The sequence below is a fragment of the Ceratotherium simum genome, chromosome 15, assembly GCF_057802395.1.
Source record: "Ceratotherium simum simum isolate JZ-2026a chromosome 15, ASM5780239v1, whole genome shotgun sequence".
Taxonomy (NCBI): domain Eukaryota; kingdom Metazoa; phylum Chordata; class Mammalia; order Perissodactyla; family Rhinocerotidae; genus Ceratotherium; species Ceratotherium simum.
Genome location: NC_141914.1, coordinates 8,895,093 through 8,911,642, shown reverse-complemented (window position 1 = coordinate 8,911,642; position 16,550 = coordinate 8,895,093). Strand labels below are relative to the sequence as shown.

The 16,550-nt window shown below is 37.4% G+C and overlaps 1 protein-coding gene and 1 pseudogene across 1 annotated transcript in view; one reads left to right on the top strand and one right to left on the bottom strand.

Moving 5' to 3' along the window:
* The window catches only part of LOC147915113 (uncharacterized), a 55,694-nt gene extending 40,210 nt beyond the window's left edge, over positions 1-15,484 (top strand). The window contains exon 3 of the mRNA XM_087439539.1: positions 14,610-15,484. Coding sequence (XP_087295665.1) covers positions 14,610-14,636 — 27 coding nt within the window. The 3' untranslated portion in view covers positions 14,637-15,484. The remainder of the gene's footprint in view (positions 1-14,609) is intronic.
* LOC147915114 (large ribosomal subunit protein eL18 pseudogene) lies at positions 11,192-13,508 on the bottom strand (annotated as a pseudogene).
* Positions 15,485-16,550: the final 1,066 nt, after the last annotated feature.

Below are 16,550 nucleotides of genomic sequence, written 5' to 3'. Positions count from 1 at the left end.
CTGGGTTTTGTCTCAACTACTTCACACAATATTCTTGGATGAATCCACCCCACAGTGATTTTTTATCACCCCACAACTTTTTTTTTGTAAACTAAGCATTCAACTTGTGCTCTGATCCCTTCTGCTGATTTAGGTATTTGTGATAGTATTGCTCTCTATAGTTTTTGCTTTTATGCAGGTCTTCTCAAATAGGTTATCAGTTCCCTGAGAGCAGGAACCATGCCTTCTGCCTTCTTTTGTAATTCCACAGTGTGTGGAATAGTGAAGTAGACAGTAAGAGACTAATAAACACTTGTCTAATTTAGTTGACTAATGGTTTGGAAGTTTTCTATCTAGATTCCTTTGTATATACGAATATTCTTGGAAAAAGTCCAAGACAAAGGGAAAAAAATTTCAATTCACTTTGTCTTTAGCTCTTTAGAGCTTAAAATAGCTAATTAAAAATAAAATTCCCCACTTAAGAAATTGGTAAACTAGAGTACAGTTTTTGTTAAGACAAGAAGGTTTTAGAAGATTTTTTTTTTTTTTGAGGAAGACTAGCCCTGAATTAACATCTAATGCCAATCCTTCTCTTTTTGCTGAGGAAGACTGGCCCTGGGCTAACATCATTGCCCATCTTCCTCTACTTTACATGGGATTCTGCCTCACAGCATGGCTTGACAAGAGGTGCATCGGTGCGTGCCTGGGATCCGAACCCATGAACCCCGGGCTGCCAAAGCTGAGTGGGCGCACTTAAACACTGCACCATCGGGCAGGCCCCTAGAAGATATTTTTTAATCTGATGAGAGGACAATTTTCCTTCTTTCCCCTACAGTCCTCAACCTCTTGTTTGATCTACTCTTTTCTTCTTTAGCCAAACCTACAAAATTCTACACAATGAGGTCCCTTCACAACTTCCAAGCCCATGCCACCCATTCTCCCTCTGATTTCCTGCAGCCAAGCTACACCACCCCCTTTCTGTTCCTCCAACACACCAGGCTCCTTGCAGCTGCTTAGGTCCATTGCATTTGCAGTTCTGTTTGCCTAGAATGCTCTTCCTCTGACTCTTCTATCCACTGCTTCCTTATGTCCTTCCAGCTAAACTCAAGGTACCTCCTCAGGGATCACTTCTGTGACCACCTGTTCAAGGGAAGGCCTTGTCCTCTTCACATCACCCTCTGTCATATGACCCTGCTTATTTCCTTTATGGCACTGACTGCAGCCTGAAATCATCATGTCTACTTTTCTCCTTCTTGTTTGTTGCTGTCTTCCTTCACTGGAATGTATGCTCCACAATGACCGGGACCTCAGTCTCCATGTTTATTGTTGTATTTATAATACTTATAAGAGCACCTGACATACAGTGGGCGCTCACATAATAAATGAAAGAATAATAAGCTTATAATAATAAATTTAAGCTGCAAAATATATGTATTATCTATTAAAGTATAAAATAAATATTCTTAAAAGGGATGTAGTGAGGTGGGGATATGAAATGCTGATCACTTACATGTTCTCCACAGAGAGAAAACGGGTGTGGAGTGAAGTTAGTCTCATATAATAACCCAATTACTTTGATACAGCAGGGTTTCATTTCTGCCCAGCTGTGAAAGGACTAATGGATCTTGGGTACACCTGTTTTTCTTCCATGCGTTTCCTGTCTATTGTATAGCAGATGAAACGAAGAGAATTATTTTAATAGCTGCTAATGTTTTCAAGCAAAAGTAAAACATGCCTTGCCCTCAGAGCTTGCCAGGGTTTCTGACTCACTCAGCCAGTTAGTGTAGAGCGGAAATAAAATTTACCTCTGCAATTTCTGCAGACTCTCATAGACGTGGAAACAAAACAATGTTTCAGTTTAGAGTTTAAGAGTTTATGCGATGATATTTAATATATAAATTATGGACTCACTAATCTTGGGAAACATGTATACTTCCTTTGCCCACTGTATATCATTATCCTTCTATTTACTGTTAATTATCACTATCCATGTTTATCTCCTGCTGTCAGCTCTCCAGTTCTCCCAGTATACAGATCTCAATCTCCAACAATAGTCTGATACTTATTCTTTTCTCCATGTCTTGACTGATGTTGCTTCCCTGGCCTAGATTACCAGTTTTATTTCAAGGTCTTGTCCAAGTCTTACATCTTCTATGAATTGTTCTCTTCTAATCTTAGTTGTTGTATTTTTCACTTGTGTCCTTATTCATTTGATGTCTAAAAGTTTTCTACTTAAATAAAAATCTCTATATGTTCTCTCTCTAATAAGAATTTAAGATTTTGTAGGGAAGATACAATCCATATATTTCTTTTTCAATCTCTATATCTCCTAGCACTGTCTGAGCTCATCATGTGTGGGTGCTCAATAAATATTTGCTGAATTGATTTGGATTGTGAGAGGCCATGGAGAGAATAGAAAATAGAAATCTACAGTGTAGAGTAAAGCTCAACTAGGTCTGTGTTTCTAATCTTCTTGCACACTAAATCTTTGAAGAGAGCTTCAATGAAGTTATGAAACTAACTTGTCTTTCTTCTTGTAAAATCAGAAGTGTCAATAAGAAAGAAAAAAGGCAACAGCCTGAGATAGAAGAGAAAATTTTAGATATTAGATCAGTGAAATTCATTTCAGTAATTTAAATCTCTTTGCTAATTTTGCTCTCCATGGAGACATATACATACACAGTCCAGGAGACACTACAGAAGCTAAAGAGATATTTGGCAATAGCTCATGAAAGAAATATGGTCATATGGATTTAAGCAAAGAGCCAACAATGTCTCTTAGTCAGCAGTGTATATTTGAGAAACCCACCTTCCTGTGCTTCCCTCTGTCCTTGTTCTGTATTCTCAAAGAAGCCTGTGTTGATCCAGAGGATGAGAGGAAAAATTAGTCAACTACTGGTTCCTTTCAGTCTCATATGTGGAGAAACTTAGTCTCTCCTAACAATCAGGCGAGCTTTCTAAATCTCGATGATGAAAACTGTGCAACTGGTTGTTTCCCTGTCTTTCTCTTGGTGCACAGGAAGTTTTCATACCACCAGAGAACTTTTCCTGAGCTTAGGTTTTCTGGCATAATATTTTTATTTCTCCACATCTCATTTACCGAATTCAGTTTTTCACCTGACTTTTTTTAAAACATATTTTTAATTTCACGATTTCTCTAATTTTCAATTTCATAAAACTTTTTTGGAAGTAGGTGAGGCAAATAGTATTATTTTTCAAAGATCTTGACCTACCATTATAAGCGTATACCCAACTTGAGGTAATCAAAAATATGATGGAGGAGGTTTTTTCAGCAACATACTTTCCCCCCTTCCCTGCTCTGGACCGTGCAGTAAATGTTGCTATTCTCTGAGAATAAGTAATTGCAGGGGAGTATCATTGCTACTCTGGCCTCCAGGAGAGGTAGGAAGTAACATCCTATTTCCCTGCAGCACCGTGAGGGCAAACCTCACCAAGTTAGTGGTGATTCCAACTGAAGGAGAAAAACAAATATATTAATACAATGCCAGTAAGAGAAATATATTTTTATTTCAGAGATGAGATAAAGGATATGTGTTTGTATGAACTGCCTGAATCGAGAGGCTTAACTGGGCAGGAGAGCAGCACACTTCTTTTAGGTCTCTTGACATGCAACCCTGGAAGAGAGGGGTTCGGAGAGGAGAAGATACAGGAAGACTGATGAAATCCTCACAACTCATAAGCACCACCCATTGTGTCCTGTTGAATCAATCAAGAGAAACACAAACTTCATCTCTGTGAGTAGAATCATCTAACATTTTGTTTGCCCCATTCAGAATCCCTTCTTTCTGATCTAAATCCAGTCAAAATATGGATGACTCTATTTCGGAAGAGAAAATACCATATTGAGTCTCTGGAGAGTTAGAAAAATCTATACTGGAATAAACATTTCGATAAGTATTATTATGCTGATAGAGCAGTACATTATACAATATAATGAAATATAAATGGTTTCAGGCCAGTAAATTTTCTTGATAACCCAAATTATCCTTATTCATTGCAGCTTTATGTTTTAATCATTTGCAATGGAAGTCATTCATTCTAAAGTGTATTATATAATGATTTATATAATGATTTACCTTTCTAAACAGAGCATAACGATCATTATATACTCATTTTATTAATGACCAAGAGTCATCAGAATGAAGAATAATTATTATTTGGTGCTATAATATAGAAGTATTATTTACAGTCTAAGTGAGCAGAACCATCTCAGTGACTCATTAGCTTAGTACAATGGGCACTCCATCTTCTCATGGCATGATGTGGGAGAACACCACACAACAAGAAGTTGAAAGGTTAAATGAATAAAGCCTGGAGTAAATATTGAGATGCAGACAACTTATAGATATACTTGCCTCATGAGACCAAAACTCAATATTACTCTGTTGTTTCAAAGTGCCTCTGAGGTAGCTTCACATTTCTCCTTAAAATTAAAGTGAATGGTTTGAAATGGGCATAACCGACAGGAGAACAACATTGCCCAAAGGAAGATGGCGCTAGCTTTTCCATTGTTTTCCATTTTTGATTCTGTCCAAATGCTGTATTCAGTGAAAATATTCTGCCCTTCTCAGAGATGCAGTCATCTCTCAGTTACTCCTGGAAGGCCCCTGTATCACTCATCAGGATCACTAACGTTGTTTTGGTTAAGTGTCTGTTGTGGGGATACTTCCTGTTGTTATTCAGCCCTGGTGAAGTTTGGGTGATAAACAGATAGTATCATCGTAGGTAACCAAAGCATCCTTTGAAGGAAAGGACATTGTTGTGCTGTCTATGTCCCTTAATCTGATTGTGGACTAACTCCCCTTCTCCCAATAGACATGAAAATTTTAAATAGTGATATACAGTGAGACTTGCCATGATGCTGTCCCAACAGATTTACTGCAGGATTCAAACTATTATTTTAATTTTTCAGAAAGTTTTTCTGACCCAGTATATTTACCTAGCTGTTAATAACGTAGAATTCACGTCTCACCACACTCATTCATAAAGGAAGGAGCACTGTCTCCTTTCCAGACTGCTCTGCTCTTTTCTTCTTTGTACCTCTGATCTGATTTACAAGGTCAAGACACTTCTGCAGAGCAAAGGTGCTCTCTCTTTGTACTTAATGGGAGATAATCTTAGGGAAACAAACAGAAGTAACAATTTGATCAGAGACAACTGTAACCTGACAAATAATAGCTCTTAGCTCTTCATCACACTCCAACTTAGTCTTTGCTAAGTATATGGAATTTTGTACATTTCTCATTTCCCCAAAAGGCTTACCTTCCTAATAGCATTGAAAAGTGGCTGTGCAGAGGAATGTTCTGTGGCACTAACTAGTAATAGCTTTTTCTCTGAGCCCCAAGCCCTCTTAACTGAGAGACAGATAAAACCCCATCATCTAGTTCATTTTCTCTAATTCTTTCTTCCCGTTGCCTCTAGGAAAAAAAATTAGAAAATAGTTGGCAGCACATTAAGGACACAAGGCAGAGAAAAATGTAGGTTCCTGAAATGTTTAAGAGAGATGGAAATCACCTACTTTTGGGAACTGCCTAACGGAATTTAGCTGGTGCATTAGTTATCCAAATTACCTCTCGCTTTTATTGCACAGACCATATACAGCTGAATTGTTAAATGATGTGCACTTTTTTTATCTAAGAGCAAGATTGGACACTTAATCAGGTCAACAATTATTCACGCATTAGCACAGTCTTCTTCTTCAAGTGTAACGGTGACTCACTGGGTATATAGTCATTATTACTGATTAGCAGGAAATTATTTTTGCGCATCAGTGGTTCACGAGAAAACAGCTAAATTTATTATGCTGAGTTATTTAACAGTTGGGCCATGAGAGAACTCTGGTGTTACTGTTGTGATTAAGTCTTTCTATACATACCAGTAGATAACTATGGAAAAACTATACTGCAGAGTTACTGTTACAGTTGAATTTTGTTACTAACAGGTCCAAATTTCTGAAGTTTGATGCTCACCTTGGACATTCATAATGCCCTTCCACAATAAAGTTCCCTTATAGGTAAATTTATTTCATCAAAAAGGAAATGGGGAACAAAAAAGTAAACCATATAAAAAAAGAGTAGAAGATAAAATATAAACAGAGAATAAGTGTAAAAAAAGGAGGGAAAAAAGTGACCAAGATGGAAAAAATGGAATGAGAGACATACAATTTCACTTAGTTTGAATTGTTAATTGAATAATATTTGATGAAATATCTAGAATTCTCTTTGGTTTATGCAATTGATCTTTAATATTGAAAATGAGAGAATTGAAATTTCATTTCAATGATTTCTACAGAGAAAATATTCCAAGAAGAAAATTTGCAAAACATTACTGGTGTTTGTCCTTTTGGGAGTGAGAAGATGCATTTCACAGATGATGTATTAACTTGATCTTGATCTTAATTGTGATCTTGCTCATCTCTACCACCTCCTATTCCACTAACTCAAAATAGGATTATTTTGAAAAAGAATCAAAATATTATATATTTTTATCTGTATATATATCAGCATATATTGCTAAAAGGTAAAGACTCCCTTTTAAACATAGCCATAATATTATCGTATCTAAAAAACATTAGAAATAATCCATTAATATTATCAAATATCAAGTCTGTGTTCAAATTTTCTCGATTATATAATAGCTTGTTTACAATTGTTTTGTTTAAATCAGTATCCAGATAAGGTCAAACATTGCATTTATTTTGATATGCCTCCTTAGTATCTTTTAACCTATAGGTACCCCTCCTAGTGCAGTCAGCAGCCACATAACGACATTTCAGTCAATGACAGACCACATATAGGAGGACAGTCCCGTAAGATTAGTACCATATCGCCTGGGTGTGTAGTAGGCTGTACCATTGAGGTTTGTGTAGGTACACTCTATGATGCTCACACAACAATGACATTGCCTAGCGATGCATCTCTCAGAACGTATCCCTGTCGTTAAGTGATGTGCGACCATAATTTTTGTTCCTGCAATTTATTTGTCGAAAACCAGATTATTTGTATGTCTTGATTTGATTCAGGCTCCTAGCTTTTGGCAAAAACACTTTCCATGTGGTGTGGTAGTTTCCATCAGGAGGCACATAATATCTGGTTGGCTGTCTCTCTGAGGTTACGGTCGAGAATTTGTTGACTTGAGTATTTTTTTACGTGAGAGAGACCTGTTAAATGCTTGCTTGCTTTGCTCTATTAACCACTTTCTAAATAATGGATTCCTTATCTACCATCATCCAAAGTGACTAATATATTTTTAAATGTCATTTTGAACTTGTGGATTTTAACATATTTGTCATCAATCCATATTGCAGTTTTAATTTTTATTGCTACACAAATTGTCCATTTTTGTCATGAAGAGGCTTTTTAAGTTTGCTGTTCCTCTGTTCTTTGGATATGACCCCAGAGTCTTTGATGGGTTCCTTGCTATCAGGTATGACCTGACGACCAGGATCATCTTCAACATCTCCTTTTCCAAATCTGGAGTTAGCCATTGCTTCGATGATTGCTTTTAGTGGGAAATGGTATTTTGAGAATAAAAAAAAATAAAAGCTAGGGTTTATTTTTTTGTTGGTTTGTTTTAACCAATGGTTGCATATTGTTTCTAGGACTTTTTCTCTTTTCAGTAGACAAGCTTATGAATATCATTTTTTTAAGAGAAAGCAAACCATGAGTTTATAATGACTTTTCCAATTCTAATTTATCGTTATAGAGTTCTAATTATTTATTTATTTATTTATTTATTTATTTATTTATTTATCTATTTATTTATCTATCTAATTATTATCTAATTATTATCTAATTATTTATTTATTTATCTAATTATTATTTCATAATTACATATTTGCTTTTTCATATATTTAACATTTATAAATAGTTGCTTTAACCAATAGTATATAGTTTGTTTTTCTCCAGTTCTTTTTGTCTTCAACATACACTCCACTCAGAAAGGGCAGGCAAATCACTTTTTTTAGTCATTTGAAATTATTTTCTGTGTTAGGTAAGACAGCAGCTAAATATATGGTAAGTTTGATTTTGCTTCTGAATTTTGAGGATAGAGTTTTTCATTTTAATATAATTATTTCTTATAATTATAAAATATTTGTTGGTTCAAAACACATCTACAAAGCAAGTATACTCAGAGAAGTCTAACCTCTATCCTTGCTCCCCCAACCATGTTCCTCTCTCCTTCAAAGAAAAACATTTACTGACTTTATGGTTTATCCTCTTGTTCTCTTTTGAAACCAAACAAATACATATTCATATGACCTGTTAGATAAATGTTAGCATGACTTTCTTTTTTCACTTAATATTAAATCTTGGAGGTTACTCCACAGCTGTCTATGGAGCTATCTTATTTTCCTTTGAACAGTTACATTATATTCCATTGTGGGGATTTTAAGTTTATTCAACCAGCTCCCTACTGATGAACATGTGTTTGCTTCCAATCTTTAGCTATTACAAATCGTGCTTTAATGAATAATCTTGTGCATAATTTCACCCATATTCTCACCATTGTATTTTTGGGATAGATTCTTAGAAGTGAGATTTCTGGGTCAAAGAATGAATGCATATGTAATTTTGATATGTATTGGCAAATTCTTTCCCACCATTTTGCATTCTCACCTATAATGTGTGAAAGTGCTTGTTTCCCCACAGTTTCACCAACAAAGTATATTATCAAGCTTTTGGAATTTTACTATACTGATAAGCAAAATAATGGTGTCTCAATATAGTTTAATTTGCATTTATCTTATTAAGATGTTAATTTTTCATGTTTAATTGGTTTTGTGTTTATTTTTCTGTGAGCTATATGATATGTCTCAAGGCTATTTTTATGTACAGTTGTTGGCTTTTTGTTTTCTCTCTTTTTTAAAAAACATTTTTAATGTATTAGGAATTATGACAGGTTGCAAAAAACTCACTCCTTCACTCCTTCCTGTGTCCATTCCCTTCACAATGTTCTTTTTCAGCCCTGCCGTTAAAAATTTGGAGTCCGTTTCGTGCTCATTTTGTACCAAAGTTAGGCTTGGGTCTTGTTTTGGTCAACAGAACATAGCAGAAATGACCTTGTACCTCTTCCAAGCTTAGGCCTCTAGAGACTTGCATGCTTCTCTCAGTTTCTTGGAACCCTGCCTAGCTGCCATGTGAGCCAGTCGGGGTTACCCTGCTGGAGGATGAGAGTCCACGTGGAGCAGAGATGAGCCATCATTGCTAAAGTCAACTTAGACCTGGCAACATATGAGTCAGCCGGCAGAAACCAGAAGAACCAAAGACCCAGTAGAAAATTCTGACCTTAGGGTCATGAGCGAAATAAACTATTTTTGTCTTAAACTTCTAAATTTTGGGGTGTTTTGTCATGTCGCACAAGCTCACGCAAGGATAGCAGCTCTGTTTCCATGAAGTATTGCAAACGCTTTCCTCAGTTTGTACGTTGTCTTTATAAATGGCTAAACAATCTGGGTGTTTTTCTTTGCATTTCTACCTTATTTTAACTTTGTTTTTTTACTTTTATTTATCCTTTCCAGTTGTTTTTCCCACAGGCAAATATGGTTTTAAACAGTAGCAGCACAGGGAATCTATGATTTTATATTCTTCCTTTTTAATTTAACTATATATCATAAACATTTTCCTATGTTTCTATATTGTGCTTATAATTACAAATTTTAATTACAAATGCTTTTATGCCCTTAAGTTTACCATAATTTATAAAACCTTTCTTTTCTTGTTGAACATTTATTTTCTGTTTGTTGCTATTATAGATAATGCTATAATGAGCAGCATTTTGCTTTATTGAATTGTTTCCTTATGATAAATTGCCATAAATGGAATTACTGAGTCAAAACATATAAAAATCTTTATAGTTTTGGCTATATTTTGACATATAGTTTTTCAAATAATGTAATGTAATGCCACCAACAGTAAGTATTGTACTCTTTCTAGTTACAGATGTTTATTTTTTACGGATCGTGTGTCCTTTTTCTCAAAGTATTCTTGGAAATGGTTTAAAAATCAAAAAGTACTAATATAAGGTGTAAAACCGCAGTCTCTTGTCCATCCCTCCCCACAACACTTCTTCACTCCCCCCACGGAGGCCACCTTCGAGTCTTTTAGCCATTTTCTCTGGTGTTCAGCTAGGTTCCAAAATAACTTATTTTTAATATCTTCTTCAGTTTCAGATGTTGTGTCTTGACTTCCCACTGTGGAAATGGAAGATGTAGCTCTTTTAAACCCTCTCACACACGTTTCCTCTTCCCATCAAACAAACCCAGTTTTTAATATATAAGTTGAATCTTTATTCAGATTTTTAGTTATCATGGCTATGTATATATACTGTTTAATTCAGAGCCAAGTTGAGCATTATTATCAAATTTCCTTTCTTGTACAACTCTTTTGTTTGTATTTTGTGAAGTTAATTGCCCTTTATTATTGTTATTTAGTTTTCTTATAATCTCTGTCTAAATATTCCCCTAATCCTCAACACTTCTAAGTCCCATTTCCCACTAAATCAAAGTTGTCAAATAATCTATTCTATTTTTTGGAATAGGAATTTTGGAAAATTCCTCCCAGAACTTTAATTCTTTCCTCTCCTGCTTCAGTCTGCCTGGCTGTTCTCTTGGCCCGATGCACATCTGTCATCCTCACACTTCTTGTTCTCCGGGAAATTCTCTTCACCTCTCTCCTACGCTCTCTAGATCCACTATTTCACAGATAACATTTAAAAAAAAGGACATTTGTTGTTTGTTTTGTATGCCCAGCATCTGAAGCCTTGCTGTGATTGGGGAAATCCTCTCTCTGTGGACATTGCAGGAAAGTCAAGAGTGACTTACTACTGCACAGCAGCTGAAACTGCTGGATTCTCATTTTCCCTGAGACCCTTTCATTCAGGACACAAATTGCGAAAAGGTTGACTTGAACCTGGCTCATGACGCATCAAGGAAGGACAGGGAGGCTCTCTCTGGTGGTAGGAAATAACACTGTTTGTCAGGTGGGGTTCTTGGTGTACGCAGGGGCAGCTCCAGGCCCCCAGCCAATACTTGCAGGGGCCTCTTGTAGTTAACTGCCCTCTCCATCTCATGATGTTCTCACGGCCTTCTTAAAACTGCTACGGAAGCCAACCTTCACCATCTGGAACCCGGCCAGAAACCCTAGCTCTGCAATAACGTGATTGGCCGGAATCAGTGTTTTTCTCACCTCGCTTCCCGCCGAGTGTCTGGAGCCGTGTGTATCTACACTGTAATCTCTGAGGTGTCCACAGGCAAGATCCCCAGTGGTTTTGTGCCCAAAATAAAAAGGCCTCAGTGACCTGTTTTTTTATTTTTTATTTTTTTTGCATCCAAAATCTTTTTAAGAACAAGGCAGGATCTGGAGTTAGTTTTTGTAACCACAGTGAGACCCTCCGCCTCTGGCGCGCTCAGACTTCCAGCCCTGGGAGCGCAGCGGCGCGTAGTGCGCCTGTGCGGTTCCCGGGCCTGGCAGAAATGCCTCTACACCTCTCGGCCCTTGTGAAGACCGGAGAGCAGGACGGTGCCACAGCGCCGGGGGGAGTCCAGGGCCAGCTGGTCAAAGGTGAGCATCTTGCTCCGGTCCCTGAGGATGCGGTTCTGGCGCGGCTGCTCACGCGCAGCGCGCACACCGGTAGTTTGGGCACCTTCTGGTCACACACGTCGTCCGTTCTAGTCCCTACAAGCGCAGCTGTTTTGTCTTCCGGGCCAGGAGGCTTCATCTTCCGGATCATCAGCCAACGGGGATAGAAGATGCCATTTGGTAGGACTCGTGAACGTCTTCAGGACAACTTGGGTGAAGGTGCAGCTGGCTCCTCTGGCGAGACACCTGCACTGCCTGACCAGCGGCCTTCAGTAGATGTCCTGCTCTTAGGCTCTTGCGCCAAACCTTTGGGTCCTTGTCGTGGAGGACTCCCATGATGGTCCCATCCCCCCTCCCCACCCCCACCACAGCTCAAGAGATGTAAAATGTCACATCTCTTCAGTGACAGTGCTGTGGCATGCCTTGTTTTTCTAGCCCTCCCAATGATTCTATAAATTATCCACATCTTCCAGACAAACTTCATCTAGGTCATCATCCAGGGTCCTCTGTTGTTGTTTGGAACTAGGAACTGTGATTGATATAGAGCTGGAAGATACGTTGCGCCTTCCTAACGTATGTACTCCCTTGTTTTGATGGAGAACATTCTCCAGCAGTTTCAGGTAAATATATGGAGGGAGAAATTTTTTGAGAATATGTATACTGGAATTATTTTTTTCTGTTTTCACAGTTGATAGACAGCTTGAACTTAAATTTTTAAGTAGCAAATAATGCCTCAGCATTTAAAAAGCATTTTTTCATTTGTTTCCCCTTTCAGCATTGCTGTGGAGAAGGCTTATGGTACTGTATGCACAGTCCTTAGTGTGTTAGTTTTCTCTCTCTGGAAAATTTTAGGATCCTCCTTTATTCCTTAGGAGATGAAGTTTTGCAGTGATGGACTTTGGTCTGAGTTTTTCTTTATTTCCATTTATTTCTGTTGGATACTTTATGCTCTCTTCAATGTGGAGATTCATGTCTATCAGTTAAATTAGGGGAATTTTCCTTGTTTTATTTCTTTGATAATTTTTTCCCTCCCATTTTCTCTGCCTGCTTTCTCTGAAACTCCTATAATATAAATGCTGGCCTTCCCGAATCAATCATTTTCTTGTCTTCCTATGTTTTCTCTCCTATTTTTCTTTTGTTTTTTTTTTTTTTTGGGAGATAGCCTCAACTTTATTTTCTAATCTTTCTCTTATTTTTAGTTTGTGCTATGATATCTTAGTTTTCTAAGAACTTTTTTTTGTTATCTGAAATGGTCTTTTTTTTTTTTTTTTTTGGTAGCATTCTGATTTGGGGCCATAGTTATAATATTTCTTTTATTTCTTTAAGGACAATAAAATATTCTTTAAAAATTTATTTTGCATCTTAAATTGCTTTGGTTTCTTTCTTTTTCTGCATGTTTTCATTTTCATGTTTTCTATTAGAGACTTTCCACAACTGGCTGGTGGCGCTTGGCCTCATGTTTATATTAGGAGTGGGGCGCTAAGATTTCATCGGAGCTCTGCTTTCTTGGTAGGGGCTGGTTTACTGATGGATTTTCTCCATGGGGGAACTCAGGCCCTTGTTGTGAAGGATCTCCTATTGTCAGTATGGGTGGGATTTTTTCTTTTGATCTGGTTTTCCTTCCATTTCCTGGTTGGGGCATTTATACTTGGATGCTGGTAGTCTAGGCACCAGGAGGGGCAGGGGATGGTGCACTCAGTGTTCAGTAAGTGAGTTACCTCTTAAATCCCATTTTTGGTACCTTACTTACCTCTTACCCTCACCTGTGCCTTGTATCCTTAGATGAGATCCTCTACTGTTCGACTCTTCCAGAGAATAACCTTTTATCTTAAGCACAGGTAGGAGAGAGAGAATTATTTGGCTGGTTGGGATATAGCAGCTCTTTTTAAAGATTCAGCCACTTACCTTGCTTTCTGTTCCGCCTTGCATCTTCATCAAAGAAACGGATCCCTCCAATTCCTCAGGCCCCTGTGGTGTGAAACTGCTAGATTCTTGTTGTTTCCCCCCTCTTCTCCTCTCACACACACATCTTCTCCATTCAGGTCTCCTAAATCAGTAATAACTGCCTACTTGGCTTCCAGTTTCCAAAACTTATCTCTATTCTACATTGCTCTAGTTTTCTTTGATTTTGTAAGTCTATCCTTTTTAATTTAAACACACCATTTTTTCGTGTGTTTTAGATGGAGCAGAAATAAACCCGTGTGTTAAATTCACAACGCTTAACCAGAACATTCTAAGTACAGTTCTTTAATAAGTAAAAATCAGGTGCTAAGGAATCCTGCCATGGACAGATTGGGTACTAAAGCCTATAGTGGGAATGGAAATTCTGAATTCTGTTAACTTTCCCTGGGCTTTTTTATGTATCTACTCTTCATAGATTGGAGTTTATTAGGATTGGTTTATTCTAGAATTGTATATCTTTCTGCTTTTCGTCTCCTACTGTACTTGGTATTAGAAATGTGATGCTATTATTGTATCTTACATGCCTCACCTCTAACTCTCTTTCTGTGGGTAAGATCAATATTATCAAGATTATGAGTGTGGTCACTGATATTCCAGGTTCTGGTTCTGTGTGCTGTGACGTAGCTGCGTCCATTAATCGACTCTGCTCCTGAGGTTGCTCTTGCACAATACCTGTGTCCAGAAAGACCTCTTTGTCTTCGCCTCTGAATTTTATTTTCTTTCTAATGTAATTTTATTTTAAGATAATAAACATTTGCTAAGTAATATTTATGTAACTGTTATGTATTATTAATTATACACATAAGGCATTCCAGCCTCCTATTTTCCTTTCTAACCAAAAACAAATTATAAGTGTTTAGTAAAGGTTAAACATCGTGGATAGAGGGAAAAGAAGAGTGTAGAAAGATAAGAATGAAGATTTATCAGGCATAGAGAGGCACAGAAAGAAAAACAGAAGAAAAATAACTATGGGTCAAATTATCATCTGATGTAAAATAACTGGATATTTACTTTCATTTAACTACATCATGTAGCATGTAAAACCTGACTCTTTTTTTCTTCTTTCAGAATAAGCTGCTGGAGAATTATTGCTAAATAATATAAAGCATGTTGTTACAACGTCACCACTGAAATCCAGAACTTCATACCTGACAGAGTGCTTTCTTAAGAAGTTAAGTGACCAGATGGGACTAAATGGGACCAGAAGCCAGAGTATATTGCGTATTCTGTCTCTAATGCTCATGGAACACGACTAAAGCATTTACCTACATGGAGAAATACCAAATGGATTACTTAAAATGGAGAATTCCTTTCTGTAGAAGTCTGTATAATTTTATGCTGACATCCTGCTGCCTGTGAAGCTCTCTGGAGGGAAAAGAATTGGCAAAATTACCTATAAAATCTCTTTAATATATTTGTCATTTAAATTTTTTTCAATGACTTGCTTTGTTGTGAAAAACATTAAGTAAAATGCCTGCCTATTTTACAATAGCTTTAAAACTAAAAACAAGTTATGCAAAGTAGAAGAAAAAATGAGCGTATTATTTTTTCCCCTTAGGCAGATATACAAGGTATGCTTTTAAGTAAATAAAAGGTTACCGAATGCCTTCTGGCTCTGTTGCTAGCCCAGTATTACCAGGAACATTGTTATCTACTTAGAGAGTATCTGTTTGTTCTTGAGTGAGTTGACAGTAAAACCTTAAAGCATGTCATTTTTGTTTTCAGATTGGAAACTTCTTCTATGGCTTCACCTTCCACCCTGTTTTGTTTTTGGACTATCAAATCTATTTTCCTTCATACATTTTTGTTTGTCTAAGTCAGGAATGAAAACCCTAGGTTCTTGAGGACAGTAGGTTCATACGTCATCAGGCTTGGGAAATTTTAACTTTCTCCTTCTTTCCTTATACTGCTCTAGGCTTCATATTCTAATCCTAGTGGCACGTTGCCCCTGGTCGCTGAATCGTTTGCTTCATATTGATTCGGCTTCAGGTACTATGTTTTCATTCGATACATGTAAAATTTTCCAGAACAGGTACTTAAAAATGTTCACGTTTTTTACAGTTTAATATTCCATTTTAAGACAAAAAATATAGTATTGTCCTCCGTTTTCATTTATCCAGTGCTTCCTGTCTTTACTCTTTATCCTCACCAAGTTATATCAATGCTTTTCTTCCCTTCCGTGCTGTCTGCTCCAGTACGAACAGGGATTCTCTCTGAGCTCGATATTCTCTCTCAGGCATCTAACATCCAATCTTGCACACAGTAGGCACGCAATAATTAGTTCATTATAAAACACACTGATCCTGCCCTTCCATAAAGGACACATACTACTTGCTCCTTTCCGTGTTCGGTAATATTGATTTCATATTTTAATTGCTGGAATTGAAGATGAAAAATGATTGCTGAGTTGCCTTTTCAACCAGAGTGGTATGTGTTCAGTGAATAACAATAACAGTAACGCCTTATTTCACTGATTTTAAAAATACTTCACACCGATCCCCCGCCACATTTTAACATCTCTGATTTTGGAAAGCATCTACGTTGATGGCCTGCCATGATTTAATTGAAAACTCTTCTTCTTCTCTCCCTCCCTCCCTCCCATCCTTTCTGCCTTCCTCCCTTCATTCCTCCCTTCCTTCTTTCTTTCTTCCCTTCCTTCTTTTCTTTCTTTTTTCCTTTCTTCCTTTCCTTCCTCCCTTCTCTCCTCCCTCCCTCCCTCCCTTCTTCCCTCCCTCCCTCCCTTCCTTCCTTCCTTTCCTTCCTTCCTTTCTTTCTTTTTTCCTTTCTTCCTTTCCTTCCTCCCTTCTTCCCTCCCTCCCTCCCTCCCTTCCTTCCTTTCTTTCCTTCCTTCCTTTCTTCCTTTCTTTCCTTCCTTCTTCCCTCCCTCCCTCCCTCCTTCTCTCCTTCCCTCCCTCCGTCCCTTCCTTCCTTCCTTCCCTTATTCCTTTTCTTCATGGATCATAATATAGTGATGATATATTTTAGAATCAATGCAGACCTTTATTTGAT